The sequence below is a fragment of the Camelus ferus genome, chromosome 11 (assembly GCF_009834535.1).
Source record: "Camelus ferus isolate YT-003-E chromosome 11, BCGSAC_Cfer_1.0, whole genome shotgun sequence".
Lineage (NCBI taxonomy): Eukaryota > Metazoa > Chordata > Mammalia > Artiodactyla > Camelidae > Camelus > Camelus ferus.
The window spans coordinates 62,116,558-62,133,737 of NC_045706.1; the positions used below are offsets into that span (position 1 = coordinate 62,116,558).

Below are 17,180 nucleotides of genomic sequence, written 5' to 3' on the forward strand. Positions count from 1 at the left end.
CAAGCGAGGTGGCGCTGCCTCTGTGCGGTCCCGCCCGCCCCGGGATGCAGCCTGACGAGGACGGCGGGACCCTGAATTGCACGGGAGCGTCCTTGGAATCGAGGACGCGCCGCTGCCTGCCGGGGAAGCTCCGGGGGTCCGAGGCGGCCGGCGGAGAAGTTGCAGCGGCGCCCCAGCGGGGTCGTTTGGTGCAGGGCTCACAGCCGGGGCCCGCACTCATGCTGGGACCCGCAGCGCACAGTCCCCGGGCTAGCCCGGGCGGATAGCCTCATTCACTAACCCTGGGAGGGAGGAACTGCGCCTCCTTCTCGGCGCCTCCCGGCACCATGCCCTCTCTGCCGCTGCCTGCTTCTGCAGCTGCTGCTCTGCCGGCCTCCCGAGCCAGGCCCTATTCAGTCGCCTGCCTTCCCTCTTCCACAGGCACCCCACCTGCCTCAGGATGCGCCGCTTTGATTCTGGCTCCGTTCACTTTCCCACCACCGGAAAGCTGCCGTCAGGCGCTTCCGGCTTCCGGGACGTACGCTGTCGCAAAGCGGAAGTGTGGGGTTTAGCGGGCACCGGCGCCCGGAAGGTCAGCGTGTGAAGGAGGTGGTGGTAGCGCGGGTCTCCCCGCTGTTACCGAGGAGCAACGGCCGAGCAGACGATCCCGGCCTGAGGCGGAGGTGAGAAGCAGACGGGCAGTTTGCTGCGACACCATGGAGGGCGGCGGAGGAAGCGGCAACAAAACCACAGGAGGGCTGGCCGGCTTTTTTGGAGCCGGCGGAGCAGGCTACTCGCACGCGGATTTGGCTGGAGTCCCGCGTAAGTATCGGGCCTTGCTTGCGAACACTTCTGACTGGTTCTTGCGACCTCGCCAGGACGTGCGGCGTGCTCTGTTCTCTCCCTCTCTCTCTCTCTCTCTCTCTCTCCTCTCTCTCCCTCTCTCTCTCCTCTCTCTCCCTCTCTCTCCGTCTCTCTCTCTCTCTCTCTCTCTCTCTCTCTCTCTCTCTCTCTCTCTGTCACAAGCTTCAGTAGCAGTGGTGGGGTTAGTGTGTCTGCGCGGCCGGTCTTTCAACATTGAACCATTTTTTGGAGCCGTAGATCTCGAGAAACTCTCTGTGGTTGGCTTGGACTGAGGAGATGTTGCATGTTTTCCTCCTTTTACATTTAAGCCCCGTGCCTCATCTTTCCTCTGACACATTTCTTGTATGTTGGGCTGTGTGCTTGGCCAGGCCAACTAGGTAAGAAGAGAACCCAGCTCTGAAGGTAAATGCAGTCCAAATATCGAGCCCATAAATAATTTCTTAGCCCAAAACCACAAAGGAGCCATCCGGGCAAAACACTCAATAGTAATGCACACGGGTCGAGGCAACTGGAGGAACTTGAACTTGGAAGAGAGCTGAACTTTAAAAGCCACTTATAGACATGAAGAAAGAAGCCAATAAGAATTTTTGGAAAGGATATTTGCAAGATCGAGGGTGCCGAAGCACGAGTACCCTGCCTGTGCCCTCTCTTTAATACTTTAAATATGTATTCCTGATCTTTGGAACTTTCTAACTGGGTATTCAACTTAATGAATAGAACTTGGACTTAAAGATAGTAGGAAGTTGGTGAAGAATAAGCACTTTATAAAACTTTTCTCTTTTGAGAACCTTTGTATTATTTCTTTAGGTCCTTTGTGCACAAAAACAAAAACGCCCTTTAAAGTTCCTAGTGTCAACCTGTGTCAGAACTGAATCTAGAACATAGTTTGTGAATAATAAAAAGAATAAGATATGATTGTACTTAGTTTGTATAAAATAAGTCTTAGGAGCTCTGAGTTTTGGAGCACAAATGTGAAAAAGCATTGTTACATTATTTAAGATTTGAAGGTAAATTTAGAGATTAAAGGGTGAACACCATTCACTGAGTACTTGAGATGGACTTTTCTGGGTACAAGACTACAGCAGTTAAAATTTAAAAGATGACTGCTGTTTTCATGGAGTTTACATTCTATTGAAGTGAGTCAAGTAACATAAGTAAAAGAAAATAATTTCAGTTAATGGTAAGTGTGTAAAGACAATAAAACAGGATCTGCAGATGATGAGGGGAGCCAGAAGCCATTTAAGAGTGGGTCAGGGAAGGCAACTCAGGGGTGTTGACACTTCAGCTGCTACCTGAATACAATACAAATGCCTGGGGAGAGGCAAGTGTACAGGAAAAATGGCTAGTACCAATGCCCTGAGGAATTGGTGTGTTTGAAGAACAACTTTTAAGCCATGTGTCTACAAAGTTACAAGGGAGGTGATGTGCTAAGAGATAAATGAGGTTAGAGAGGCAAGGAATTGCAGCTAACATGGTGTTGTAGTGTAATATAAGCCATGGTAAGGGGTTTGGATTTGATTACAAGTGTAAATGGGAGTCATTAAGACTGATTTCCTTTCTTTAAAAAAAATCACTTTAATTGCCATTTAGAAGCTGAATTGGAGGGACTAGAGCAAGTAAGGAGTCCAGCTAGGTAGGACATAGTTACTGCAGTCTACGTGGGATTTAATAGTTTGGACTAAGATGGCAGCAATAAAGATGGTGGTAAGTAACAATTCGAAGTATATATTGGGTATAGAACTAACAGTACTTTGAATTGATGAAAAGACCAGAGTCCTGCGTAATGAATAGATTTGTGAACAATCATCTGAGTTACAGCGGGAGCCAAAGGTTAAATTTAAAATGTGAGAGTTGATTTTCCGTCTTCAAAGTTAGTGGAATTCAAATCTGGCTCTTCTTAAGAGTTCCTATTTTCTTTTGCCCTGACCCCCATTCCTACAGTGATGACCGAAGAATTATCTACCCTGTAAATCAACTGTCAGTAGCTGTCAACACTAAGATATGAAGGCACTGCCCTAAATATTTCTACACAACACATAGCCCAGTGTTTTGCTTATGAAATTGATTGGTCTCTTGTCAGTCTGTATTTTGCAGTCTGTATAGTTGTCAAGCATTCTTGTAGTACAGTAGAAAGAAATTAGCTTTATAATTGACCTCGTCTTTGCTTCCTGCTGCTTTGGCTGTTTGGTCCATGTTACTGCCAATGTCTTGTTGGTTTGAGAGTTACACACCAGTGCAAGACCTTGATTGGGATTGGGGGCCCCAGGAGGAGGCGGCACCTACGCTGCCAGACAGCGAGGATAAGACAAAAAAAAGTGGAAGAAAACTCCACATTCATTGAGCCTCAAATCAAAATTGCAAAACACATGAAACCGGCAAGAGTAGAATTAACACTAAAGGAAATAGCTTTTTAAAATTTTGTCACAATGTAATGCTTTGTTTTCTCTCTAGTAACTGGTATGAACCCTCTGTCTCCTTATTTAAATGTGGATCCACGGTATCTCGTGCAGGTAAGATTAAGACTAGTCCTTTTATGATTTTACTATTTTGGCCCTTTATCGTACCATTAAAAAAAATAATCCCAGGTACTTATGTTGACTTGATCTGTGATACGTGCTGGAGGCACCAAGTCTCCAATCCCCATTCACCCTTTTTCCTTCACAGTCCCTGGGAATTTGGCTTGCATCTTTTTCTACACTAGTTGATTAAAGAATTTTGGGGGTTTAGTTGGTTTCTTTTTTCCCTTTTTTAAAATTGTGATAAAATATACTAACAGTTTACCATTTTTAACCATACAGTTCAGTGGTATTAAATGCATTCCTAATACTGTAGAACCATCTTCATGCTTTTCATCTTCTAAAAGTGAAACTCCATACCCATGAAACAGTAACTCCTTTTTCTGCCCTCCCCACCAGCTCCTGGCAGCCACCCTTCTGCTTTCTGTTGCTGATTATTGAATACTCTTTAAGTACCTCAAATAGGTGGAATCATACCATATTTATCTTTTTGCGAGTAGTTGAGTTCATTTAACATAATGTCCTCAGTCTCATCTGTATTATAGTATGTTCAGAATCTCCTCCCTCTTTAGGGCTGGTTGATATTCCATTTTGCTTATCCATTCATTTGTCCATGGACACTTGGATTGCTTCCATGTTTTAGCTATTGTGAATAGTGCTGCTGTGAACATTGGTGTACAGATTTCTCTTCCAGACCCTCCTTTCAGTTCTTTTGATTGTGTGTCCAATCATATGGTAATTGTATGTTCAATTTTCTGAGGACAGGCCACACTGTTTTCCACTGCAGCTGTAACATTTTACATCCCTACTAACGGTGCACAAGAGTTCCTGTTTCTTCATATTCTTGACCAACCCCTTATTACCTGCAGTTTTTTTATAATAGCTATTCTAATGGGTGTGAGGTGATAGTTTTGACTTGCATTTCCCTAAGAATTAATGGTATTGAGTATCTTTCCTTGTGCTTATTGGCCATTTGTGTGTCTTTTTTGGAGAAATGTCTGTTCAAGTCTTTTGTCCAGTTTTGAATCAGTTCATTTGGTTTTTTGTTGTTGAATTTTAGTTCTCTACATATTCTAATTATTAACTCCTTATCAGATACATGATTTGCAAGTATTTTCTCCCATTCTGTGGGTTGCCTTTTCACTCTGTTGATATTGTCTGCCCAAAATTTTTAAATTTTCATGAAAGCAAGTTTTTCTGTTTTTTTCTTTTGTGGCCTTTGCCTTTGGTGTCATATCCTAGAAGTCATTGCCAAATCCATTGTCACAAAGCTTTTTCCCTATGTTTTATTCTAAGTTTTTTTTTACAGTTTTAGGTCTTACATTTAGATCTTTGATCTATTTTGAGTTAATTTTTGTATATGGTATTAGGTAAAGGTCCAGCTTCACTCTTTTTCATATGGATATCCAATCCTCACAGTACTTTTTGCTGAAAAGACTGTCTTTTCCCCATGGAATGGTCTTGGCATTGTTGCCAAAAGTGTTTGACATATATGCAGTTTCTTTCTGGGCTCTCTATTCCATTTCATTGGTTTAAATGTCTGTCATTATGCCAAAACCACACTATTTTGCTTACTGTAGCTTTGTAGTAAATTTTGAAGTCAGCAAGTATGAGTCCTCCAGGATTATTGTTCTTTTTCAAGATTATTTTGTCTGTTTAGGGTTTGTTGAAATTCCGTATGAATTTTGAGTTGGATTTTTTTCTATTTCTGCACAAACATCGATATTTTGGTAGGGATTGTATTGAATCTGCAGATTGCTTTGGGTAGTATTGACATCTTAATATTAAGTCTCTAATCCATGAATGTGAGGTATATTTCTAAGTATTCTTTTTCATTCTATTATAAATGGAATTGTTTTCATAATTTTCTTTTCAGATTGTTTATTGTTAGTGTGTAGATATGCATATGATTTTTTGTGTTGACTTTGTATCCTACTTTGCTGAATTCACTTGTTAGTAACAACAGGAGTTTTTTTGTGTGTGCAGTCTTTTAGGATTTTCTACATAAAAGATCGTCTGCAAAAAAAAAATCTTACTTCTTCCTTTCTAATTTGGATGCCTTTATTTCTTTTTGTTGCCTAATTGCCCTGGCTAGAACATCTGATACTATGTTGAGTAGAAGTGGCCAAAAAACTGGCATCCTTGCCTCGTTCTAGAGGGAAGGCTTTCAGTCTTTCACCTTTGTGTATGGTATTTGCTGTTAGTTTTTCATATATGGCTTTTATCGTGTTGAGGTAGTTTCCTTCTGTTCCTAGTTCATTGAATGTTTTTTATCATGAAAGTGTGTTGGAATTTGTCAGATACTGTTTTTCATCAGTTGAAGTGATCATGTGGGTTTTTTCTGTTCATTCTGCTAATGTGGTAGGTTACTTTGATCAGTTCTCATTTGTTGGACCATCCTGCATCCCAAGAATAAATTCTCCTTGTCGTAATATGTAACCCTTTTAATATGCTGAATTTGGTTTCCTAGTATTTTGTTGAAGATTTTGCATCAATGTTCATAAGGGATACTGATCTGTAGTTTTCTTTTCTTATAATGTCTATGGCTTTGGTATCAGAATAGTGCTGGCCTCATACAAAGAGTTACGACATGTTCCAAGTGTTCCCTCCACTTAAGGGTTTTGGGAAAGTTTGAGAAGGATTGATGTTAGTTACTATAAATGTTTGGTAAAATTCGCCAGCAAAGCCATCAAACCCAGGACTTTCCTTTATTGTTTGTTGTTGTTGTTAGTGATTCAATCTCCTTACTAGTTATAGGTCTCTTTAGATTTTGCTTTTGGTGAGTTTTGTGTTTCTAGGAGTCTACATTTCATCAAGGACATCCAGTTTGTTGGCATACAGTTGTTAATAACATTTTCTTACAATCCATTTTAATTCTGTAGAGTTCATAGTGATGTCCTCACCTTCATTTCTGATTTTAGTAATTTTTAAAAAAAATTTCTTAATGGGGGAGATAATTAGGTTTATTTATTTATTTGTTCTTAGAAGAGGTACTAGGGATTGAACCCAGGACCTCATGCATGCTGAGCTTGCACTCTACCACTTGAGCCACACCCTCCCTCCTTGATTTTAGTAATTTACTTCATTTCTCTCTGTTGTAACCTTTATTATGTCCTTCCTTTTGCTAGCTTTAGGTTTAATTTCTTCTTTTTCTAATTCCTTAAGTTTGTAAAGTTAGATTATTGATTGGAGATCTTTTTTATTTTTTAATGTGGGCATTTATCGCTGTAAATGTCCCTCTTACCACCAGTTTCACTGAGTCACGTAGGTTTTGGTATGTTGTGTTTCTTTGTTATTCATCTCAAGTATTTTCTAATTTCCCTTGTGCTTTCTTCCTTGATTCATTGATTGTTTGAGGAGGTGCTTTTTTAATTTCCACAAATTTGTGAATTTTCCAGTTTTACTTCTATTACTGATTTCTAATTCATCCCATTTCGGTTGAAGAAGATGCTTTGTATGGTGTCTTTTAAAATCTATTGAGACTTAATTTGTAGCCTGACATATGGTCTATCCCAGAAAATGTCTATGTGCACCTGAGAACAACGTGTATATTGTTAGGGTAGTGTTTTGTATTATCTGTTAGATCAAGTTGATTGATTATGTTAACTCTTCTACTTCCTTATTATCTTCTGCCTGGTTATAACCGTTACTGTCCATTATTGAGAATGGGGTGTTAAAGTCTCTAACTATTACTGTAAAACTTTCTATTTTTCCCTTTAATAACATCACTTTAGCTTAATATGGTTGATGATCTGTTTCTAGGTAAGTAAACATTTATAACTGTTGTGTTTTCTTGCTATATTGAAGCTTTTATTAATGTCCTTTATCTCTTATAACCTTATTTAATGTAAAGTCTGTATTTTCTCATGTTAGCATAGCACTAAAAACTACTCTCTTTTAGTTATTATTTGTGTGGAATATCTTTTTTCATCCTTTCACTTTCAATCAGTTTATGTCTTTCAATGTAAAGTGAGTCAACAGCATATAAGTGGGTGGTATTTTTTAATCCATTGTGCCAATCTCTGTCTTTGGCTAGAGAATTTGATTCATTCATATTTAAAGTGGTTGCTGCTGATAAGGAGAGATTTCTGGCATTTTGCTATTCATTTTCTATATGACTTCTAGCTTTTTGTCCCCTGTGTTACTGTCTTCTTTTGTGTTTACTTGATTTTTTTAGGGACTTGTTTAAATTCCTCTCATTCCCTTTTGTATGTAGTCTGTAGCTGTTTTCTAAAATTATAATACTAATTTGAATTTATACCAGGTTAACTTCAGTAACATACAAAAATGGTACTCCTTTACCAGCTCAGTCCCTGCGCCTCTCAGTTGTTGATGTCACAAAATTTTATCTTTACATATTGTGTGCTGAAAAACATAAATGATTCTTTTAAATGCTTTAGACTCTAAAATTATGTAGAAAACAAAATGTGGAGTCACAAAGTTACAGTAATACTTTTATAATTGCCCATGTGTTTGCCTTTATTGAGATCTTTATGCCTTCATAAGGCTTTGAGTTCCTGCCTAGTGTACTTTCATTTCGCTTTGCAGGACTCCCTTGATCACATCTGCAGTGCAGCTAGTGGTCATGAACTCCCTCAGCTTTTGTTTATCTGGCAATGTCATATTATCTCCCTCACTTTTCAAGGATAGTTTTGCTGCATATAGTGTTCTTGGTTGACAGTTTTTTCTTTTAGCATTTTAAACATATCAGCCCACTGCCTAGTGGCCTCTAAAGTTTCTTTTGAAAAGTCAGCTGTAATCTTATTGAAGATCCTTGTATGTGACAAGTTGCTTGTCTCTTGATGCTTTCAATATTCTCTTTGTCTTTAGCTTTTAAAAGTTTGATTTTAATATGTCTTCAGTATAGTGTATAGTATATAGTTTGGGTCTCTTCATATATATCTTACATGGTGTTTATTGAGTTTCTTGGATGTTGATATGCATCTCTTTTATCAAATTTGGGAAGTATTCAGCCATTATTTCTTCAAACATTTTTTTCTCTTTCTCCTTCTGTGATGTTCACAGTCTGTTTGTTAGTCAGCTTCCTGGTGTCCCACAAGTTCTGTAGGTGCTGTTCACATCCATTTAATCATTTTTCTTCTTCCTCCTAAGACTCAATAATTTCTATTGTCCTATATTCAAGTTTGATGATTCTTCTGCCTACACAAATCTGCCTTTGAATCCCTTTTAGAGGATTTTTCAGTTACTGTTCTTTTCAGCTCTAGAATTTCTTTTTGGTTTCTTTCTAGGTTTTCTTTCTCTTTCTTTCCATTTTGTTCATACATGTTTTGACTTTCTCCACATTTTTAGTTCTTAGAGCATCTTTATGACAGTTGTTTTAAAGTCTTTGCCTAGTAGATCTACCATCAAGTCTTTTTTAGGGACATTTCTGTTGACTTAATTTTTTGAGTGGGCCATATTTTTCTATTTCTTTGTATGCCTTGTTATTGAAAACTGGACAGTTGAATCTAATAATGTGGTTAACTCTGGAAATCATTCTCCCCCTTTCCCCAGGGTTTGCTTTTATTTGGTTATTGTTTTTGGTTTTTTAATTATCATAGGCTGTCTCTGTGCCAAGGAGCAGCCTGAGGTGTAAACTCAAGCTCTTCTCAGTTCTTTTCTGAGCCTACAGTTTCCCTGGACATATGTTGTCACTTTTCCATTTTTTCATTTATATGCAACTGCTTTGAATATTCTAGTCTTTAATGTCAGACCCATGAAGGGGAAACAGCATGGGGACCAGCTCTCAGCTCTTCTTTAAAGCCCCTGAAATAAGTGGGAGATGGGGAGGATACAACAGCCATGACTACCTGCTTCTGTGTATGCACCTCTGTGATCAGAAGGAGCAGTGATCAGAACACAAATTGAGATTTATATTTAAAAACAATGAGTAATTAATTTTAAAGGCACTCCAATAAAAAATATTGAAGTGAGTAGTTACAAAGTTATATCATTAATGCCAAGTTAAGTATAAATGAGAATGTAAAGCTTGGACTCTTTTTAATGAAATCTTGAACCAAATCTGTACATATGGAAAAAAAATACTACTTGAGTGTATTTTATTAGATCAGATTATTAATATTATTCAAGAGTTTATGGAAATAAGAGTGATCTGATGAATACAAACATTTGATATTAGAGGTTAAACATTTTAAGACATATTAGCCTCAGTTTTTTGTTGGTTTGTTTGTTTTTGTTGGGGTTTGTTTTGGTTTTTTGGTTGTTTAGAGAAGTTGCTGGTTCAACATAGATAATGTTGCAAATGGTAGGGGTTTTTAAAGCTCAGTTTATAATATCAAGCTTCAAAGCATAATTGTTGGGTATCTCAGGAATGCAAGGTTGATTTAATACCTGAAGAGCAATGTACTATGTTGTGTCAATAAAGGAAAGAATAAACAGAAACTATGTGATTATCTCAGTAGACACAACTTGACAAAATTACTCAACACCCCCTTATGATTGAAACAAACAAAAAAACCATCAGTAAACTAGGAATAGAAGGGAACTTCTTCAGTCTGATAATGACATCTACAAAATATCCAAAGCTAACATACTTAATAGTGAAAGAGTAAATACTTTATCCTACTGAGGAGCAAGGCAAAGATGTCCACTTTCTTTATTTCTATTCAACTTTGTATAACCAGGGCAGTTAGATAAGGGAATGATGTAGCAGCTAGACTGATAGAGGAAAAAGTAAAACTGTTTGTAGATGACATGGTCTTGTCTATAGAAAACCCTAAGGAAACCACAAAAAACTATTAGGACTAATAAAGTTCAGCCAAGTTGCAGGATACAAGATCAATATACATAATTATATCGAAATAGTAGCAATGGGCATTATAAAAATGAAAGTGCAAAATAATTCCAATAACAATAGAATCAAAAGAAATAAAATTAGAATAAATTCAACAGAAATGTAAAACTTATTCTCTGAAAACTACAAAACATTGAAAAATCTTAATCAAGGCAAATAAATTGAAAGATATTCAATTTTCTTGGAAGATTTAATGTTATAAAAATAACAGCAATCCTCAAATTGACCTGTAGATTCAACAGTGCCTATCAAAATCTCAGCTGGCTTTTTAGCAGAAATTGACTGGCTTATCCTAAAATTCATATGGATATTCAAGGGATGCAGAATAGCCCAACAATTTTGAAAAAGAACAGCAAATTGGAGCACTCACACTTCCCAATTTCAAAACTTACTACCAGGCTGTAGCTATTAAGACAACTTGGTACTGGCATAAGGATAGATTGGGAGATCTGGAAAATAAAGATTGAGAGTCCAGAAATAAGTTGTCACACTTATAGTTAGTTCGTTTTCAACAGGGATGCCAAGACAATTAAGTAGGAAAAAAATAGTTTTCCCACAAATGTTGTTGAGACAACTAAATAGTATGAGCAAGAATGAAGTCCAACCCAGCCTCATGCTATATATAAACATTAACTCAGAATGGACCAAAGACTTAAATATAAAACTGTGAACTCTTAGAAGACATTATAGGCATAAGTATTTGTGGCCTTAAATTAGACATTGATTTCTTAGGTAATGGCATCAAAACCACAGGTGGGGGGGGGGTGGTAAATTGGATTTAATCAAAATTTAAGGCTTTGTGCTTCAGACTAATAGCATCAAGAAAGGGGTTAGATAGCCCACAAACTGGGAGAAAATATTTATAAATCACACATATGAAATGGACTGACATTTAGAATATTTAATTTTAAAAAAACTTAAAACTCATTCATAAAAAAACAAGCAACTTTTAAAATGGCAAAGGATATATGAATAGGTATTTCTCCAAGATGATATACAAATGTCCAGTAGTTACAGGAAAGATACTCCATATCACTAATTAGAGAAATGCAAGTCACAAAGCCATAGTGCGATTCCACTTCACACCTACTAGTATAGCTGTAATCAGAAACACAGACAATAACAGATGTTGGTGAGGATTTGGAGAAATTGGACCTGCATACACTGCTGGTGGAAATGTAAAATATTACAGCTGCTTTGGAAATAATCTGGCAGTTTCGCAAAATTTTAAGAATATAGTCACCGTATGACCCAGTAATTCCACTCATGGATATATAGCCAGGAGATTTGAAAATGTGTCCACACAACAAATTGTACATAAATGCTCCTATCCACATTATTCCTAATAGCCAAAAAGTGGACACAACTCATGTCTATCAGCAGATAAGTGCTAAACAAAATGTAGTATATCCATACAATGAAATATTGTTTAGCAGTTAAAAGGAATGAAAAAATGAGATGCATGCTAGAACATTGGGTGAACCTTGAAAGCTTGCCACGTGTTCTCATAAAAACAGAATCATCAACTGTGAAGACACAAAGTAGATTAGCCCAGGGTTGGGGATAAATGGGGAATGGCTGCTAATGGGTATGTTGTTCTTTTGAGGGGTGATGAAAATGCTCTAAAATTGATGGTGGTCTTTGTTGTACAGTTCTGAATATACTGAAAAGACATTGAATTGTACACTTTAAATAGGTGAATTATTTAGTGAGTTAATTATAAATCGGTAAATTTTTGGTTTTTTTCAAAGAGTAATAGTTGGAACTTTTTGTTAAGAGTTTAATCACTAACATCAACTGACAACTGCTGTATTTCTTGTTGGAGCAAGTGTTTAAATAGAAACAAGTTGATGATTGGGACCTTACCACTTTAAAACTTGGTCGTTTCTGACACGGAATTTGCAAAATAAAGACAATTTAAATATTTCCAACATCCATAGTGTCATCCAGTTGAAATATAAAGGTTTCACATAGTCTCAGCTTTCTGATTATTTCCTCAGGTACAATGATATCCTTTCTTGGATTCTTTCCTCTCTGTGTTAGCCAACAGTGGCACTGATGGTATTTTAATGACACTGATGCCCTACAGTGTCAGCAGCACAAGATTCATGTGAACTTTTCAGTATGTTTTCGCTACATGAATTGTAGTAAAATACTTTATAATAACCTTGTTAGGTGCTTATTTCTTGCATTTTAAAATTTGGCTTACAGAAGTTTTTTTTCTATAGTACTATAAACTGTTAACCCTATTTTTAAAGAAGCCAAGATCCTTAATTTTATGGGGTTGTTTCCCCCTAAAATTAATGCAGTTTGGCCAGGGTCTCTGCCTTCAAAAATATCTTCAGAAATTTTTGTTACATGAAACAGTACATTTTTATTGCCTTGAAAAGGTTAAGCCCCAATCACATTGTTTTCCAGTGGCTATGTGTGTGAAGTGATATACATTTGATTTTATTATGGTTGACCCACTAGCTGAAGAATGAGTAAGTGATGACATGCACTTGTTCTTACTAATGTTCATCGTGGCCATCTTTTTATTTCCTATTTGTAATTAGTGATCCATTTCTGAGTTGGACAGTTATTTACCTTACCGTGTTAAATGCAGCATTCCTTAAAACCTCAAACAAGAAGCACAATTTAAAACAAAATCATTAATCAAAAAGTCAGGAAGAACCCAAGATTTACAAACCTATTTATAATAAATATATTATGACATGGGATCTATTCAGAGTTTGCCTAGGAGACCATTTCTGTGTGATGAGAGTAGATGTGCTTGTTTATTTGTACCATGTTTGTTAAGAACCTGTGCACAAGCCAGAAATCAATAACCAGTGCAGAGCTAGGTTTCCTAATCAGAAATGCATTTACCAATATTTGCCAAAGGGTTGTTTACTTGTTATTAGTGTTTTTTGCTAGGGGTGTGTGCTCTCCTGGTAAAATAATTTTTTTGCTCCAGAATATTTTATTAAAAGTTTTATATAAAAAAGACATGTGTCACACTGAATAATGCATTGAAGCATGTGTCTGATTGTATTTTCTATTCTCTACAGATTAACCAGCCATGATGGAAGTTAAGAGAGTAAATACTCATTTTGGGGAGGAATACTTCAAAAAACTGTTCATTTTTAAGTGCAAAGAAAGCTTATAATAAAATAGACTTTAAAAATTACAAATAAAAATCTGTGTATCAAGGAAATTTAAAAAGATAAAATAAGCCCTGAAGGGGCGTAGTTTAACCAGTTCTGCTTAGGAGGCTTGCCAAAAAGTATTTGTTCTTCATGAAAGTGTATCGTATTGCAAAATCAGCCCTAGTGAGCACTTCTCAACCTAGGATTCTTGGGTGACCTTCATACCAAATATTTTATATTCACTGGAAAGAGAATCTATAGCTTTCTAAGATTATCAAAGGAATACATGCCCTCCAAACAGTTAAGAATTATTAAGGAGGTGATTTTGCCCTTGCGTAAATGATCCAAACTATTGTGCGTTTATAGTTTCTGCTCAGTTTTTTAATGGTCATTTAGTCTTACATATAGTAAAATGATACTTGATAAATAGTAGCTACAGAACGAAAGTTATTTTCTCCTTCCAGACTGGTATACTCTTACCTCTCATAGCTTTCAGTTCACCTCTCTCCAGAGACACCCTTCCTAAACTCCCTTGCACTCTTGCTTCAAATTTATCACTAAGGCAAATTACCTACAATCTGTCAAACTTACAATGAGATGCAAAGTCTTGAATAAGAATCTCTCCTAAGAACTAATGAGCATAACCATATGTATTGTATATGTCATTTCACTTTGACATGTTGATTTTGTTGCAAAAAGTTTTATTTGACTAAGTATAGTTGAGTTTTACTTAATTTATGATTTTACGCTCTGTGAAAACCTGCTTTGAAAAATTAAACACTTTGCAACTATGATGTCTTTTGAAGGGATCTCAACTTGGTTTTTATTATTATCCCTTTAGGATACAGATGAGTTTATATTACCAACTGGAGCTAATAAAACCCGGGGCAGATTTGAACTTGCTTTCTTCACCATTGGAGGATGTTGTATGACAGGTTAGTATTTATATGTTTTTTTAAATGTCCTCAATCAAAGGTGTAGTCAAAGGTACTTAAAATCAAAGGTAATTAAAATATTGGTTTCAAGGTTGTTTTTAAAAAATCATTATTTGCATTTTTCTTATTATTAAATAAAAATGAAAAAGAATCAGAATTATAGTTGTTCTTTAATATAAAACTGATTATTTGGATGAATTGTTACTATGATTTGCCAGGGGCTGCATTTGGGGCAATGAATGGTCTACGGCTAGGATTGAAGGAAACCCAGAACATGGCCTGGTCCAAACCAAGAAACGTACAGTAAGTTTCATGTAATCATGTGATGTCATAACGTTTGAATATTAATTTCTGCTTTGTTGGCCTGATGAGCACACTTTTGAGATGACAGATGCTTCGAGTATTGATTTTTGGTCAGTTGTTTTTTTCTGGTATTTTGTTTTTCCCTTATCCAAAATAAAAGCAACTTAAGAGTCAGATTACCAAGTCTACCCTTTTAAAAGGAGTGACTTTTTAGTCAGTGTCCCTCAGTCAGCTGGTGCAGTGTTTGGCAAGAACCTGTGCACAAGCCGGAATGCATAGGTTCTTACCAAACATTGGTAACCCAACCTGACTTCTCAGCTGCACCTCTTCCATTTTACGGACCTATATAACATGCTTTTCAAATTGTTAGAGTACTAGTACATTATTTGGATTGTTCAGCGGTGTGCAAAACCATAGGATATGGTAAGTGAAGAAATAAGAAGCACATAAGAGTAATTGCTAAATTTGCTCTCATTTGACTTGAACATTTCATTGACTTCACTCTCCATTTCTGAAGTGCAGAGATGCCGGAAAATTTAAATGAAATTTCTAGAACTTAGAGGTAGTTCCAAAAGGAACAAGACAGTCTTCTCTTAAGAAATTGAAGTTTGCAGAGAAGAGAAAGTGCAATTAAGGTTAGAAAATGTATATAATGTGTATCTTCACCCTGCTTAAGAAATAAACATGACAGGTTCCTGTTGCTATTCCATAAATAATATGCTTATTTAGTTTTGCATGTTTTTATACCGTGTATGAGCAGGATCACACAGTTTGTGTTCTTCCATGACTCATGGTTCTACTTTCGGACCCTGTAAGCTCCATTTTTGTTACATGTTAGTTAGCCAGCAGATGGCAGTAGGTGTGCTAGAATGAGACCTTGGGAAACCTCACAGCCTGCCAAGTTTTTCATAATCCTTTTACTGTGTGGATCATTGCCCTTGCTTTACAAGCCCAGATCCTTGAATATTTTTGTATTTTTATTTATGTATTTTATATATATATTTTTTTTTGGGGGGGGGACCAGAAGTAATGGAAGTATTTAATGGAGATACTGGGGATTGAATCCAGGACCTCATACATGCTAGGCATGCACTCTACCACTGAGCTATACCGTCCCCCTGTATTTATATTCTTAATATTTGTCCTTTACTCCAATTTTTTTTTTACTTTTTATACTACAGATCATTTTGAATATATGCTAAAGTAGACAAAATAGTACAGTGAACACCTATGAAGCATTATCCAAACTCAGCAGCCATCAAGCAGCACCAGGACCAGTTGTGTCCCATCTCCTTCTTCACTCCCACATTGTTTTGAAACAAACCCCCAGCATATTGTTAAATACCGATTTGAAAGTGGAAGGTCTCTTAGAAGAGATAACCTTTGTTTGTTGAAACCATCATAGTTATTAATTTTTTTGGAGAGAGTTGAATTGGTTTGCATTTTTGAAGTTAGGTTTTTTAAATATTATATACCATTTTAATGTAATCAGTCTGATCTTTCAGATAGAGAGACAGCATTTAAAAAAAAAAAATGGAAAGATAATAGGATTTCAGGCCAGACAGATCTGTGTAGTTTCAAAGCCTAGTTTCATTACTTACTGTTCTGGGATCTTAGGTAAGTTTCTCTGCATTCTGCCTTCAAGGGTTATTGAGAGGTGATTAGAGTAGTTAAGGGCCCAGATAAATGGAGGTTTGTTGCCCAGTCATATTCCAAAGAATCTTGCCAGTTTGCAGTGTCACCAGCAATATAAAGAAAATTAATAGTTTTAAAACCTTGTTACAAATGAGGGGAAAAGTGCTGAACTTAATTTATTGGAATATGTAACAAATAATGTGTAATCATTACTAATTTATGAATAATCCTTTAGAAGTAATACAGATTTTTGTTATTGAGCATTAAAGTGAGTGTTTTAATTAAATTAAATGAATTCTTTTACTATATGTTTTTGTAATTCCCTAATTTCCAGCAGTAGTCAGCTGTCGGGACAGAACCATTCCTGTGATGGTGTTACACTGCTGGGAGAGAAATGTTCTGTCTTCTTCTCCAGCTGCCTCTGTCGCTGTTCTGGTGACATCTGGCACTGGTGCAAGGCAGAGCTGTGCTTCCTTGAGAGTGTGCTAAGCATTCACTTTGGCTGCTTAGTTCTAGTCTGGGAGCAGACACAGAATATGCTTTCTTCATGTATTTTAGTGAGATGACTTTTTCCTTCTCTTTGAGTATTTCTCTTTAATTTTGCTTTATATTCCATAATATTTTACATTTTGATTCTACTTAATATTCTAAGGATGCCCCCCACCTCCGGCCAGGAAACTTAATTGTAAGCTAGTTTATCTGTTGTGATGTCATCTTTTTAACATAGATCAGTTCCTGTAATCTTCTTTATAAAATACATTCCACAATGTCATTCAAACCTTTTATATATTTAGTTTTAGAATTTTCTTTACTCATTGCCCAAAGATGTTGGAGTTTTTAACCTAACCTTCATTTATATTTATATAAAGTAAAAGCTATCCTTACTGAATTCTGAGGAGGTGTTAAGTTTTAAAATTAAGAAAACTTTGGGTACCTTGTTTATACATTTAAAATCACTGTAATCAACGGTTTTTCTAAATACTAGAGAAATAATGATTCTAAATAC

At 36.6% G+C, this 17,180-nt stretch overlaps 2 protein-coding genes and 1 non-coding gene across 6 annotated transcripts in view; 2 read left to right on the plus strand and 1 right to left on the minus strand.

Annotated features, from left to right (window-relative positions):
* Nucleotides 1–513, minus strand: part of PARG (poly(ADP-ribose) glycohydrolase) — a 109,267-nt gene extending 108,754 nt beyond the window's left edge. Inside the window, exon 1 of one of the 4 annotated variants that reach the window (XM_014562648.2) lies at nucleotides 430–513. Coding sequence is in view for 1 of the 4 variants with exons in the window: in XM_006188777.3 (XP_006188839.2) it covers nucleotides 1–220 (220 nt within the window). In the remaining 3 variants the exon portion in view is untranslated. The other 3 variants (XM_032491682.1, XM_006188777.3, XM_014562647.2) reach the window with 3 other exon arrangements.
* Nucleotides 459–17,180, plus strand: part of LOC102514003 (mitochondrial import inner membrane translocase subunit Tim23) — a 27,972-nt gene continuing 11,250 nt past the window's right edge. The window contains exons 1-4 of the mRNA XM_006188782.3: nucleotides 459–801; nucleotides 3,295–3,353; nucleotides 14,143–14,236; nucleotides 14,455–14,539. Of these exons, the coding sequence (XP_006188844.1) occupies nucleotides 696–801; nucleotides 3,295–3,353; nucleotides 14,143–14,236; nucleotides 14,455–14,539 (344 nt within the window). The 5' untranslated portion in view covers nucleotides 459–695. The remainder of the gene's footprint in view (nucleotides 802–3,294; nucleotides 3,354–14,142; nucleotides 14,237–14,454; nucleotides 14,540–17,180) is intronic.
* LOC116667426 lies at nucleotides 16,504–16,706 on the plus strand. The gene has a single exon (XR_004324303.1). It is a non-coding gene; the product is annotated as a small nucleolar RNA SNORA74 (small nucleolar RNA).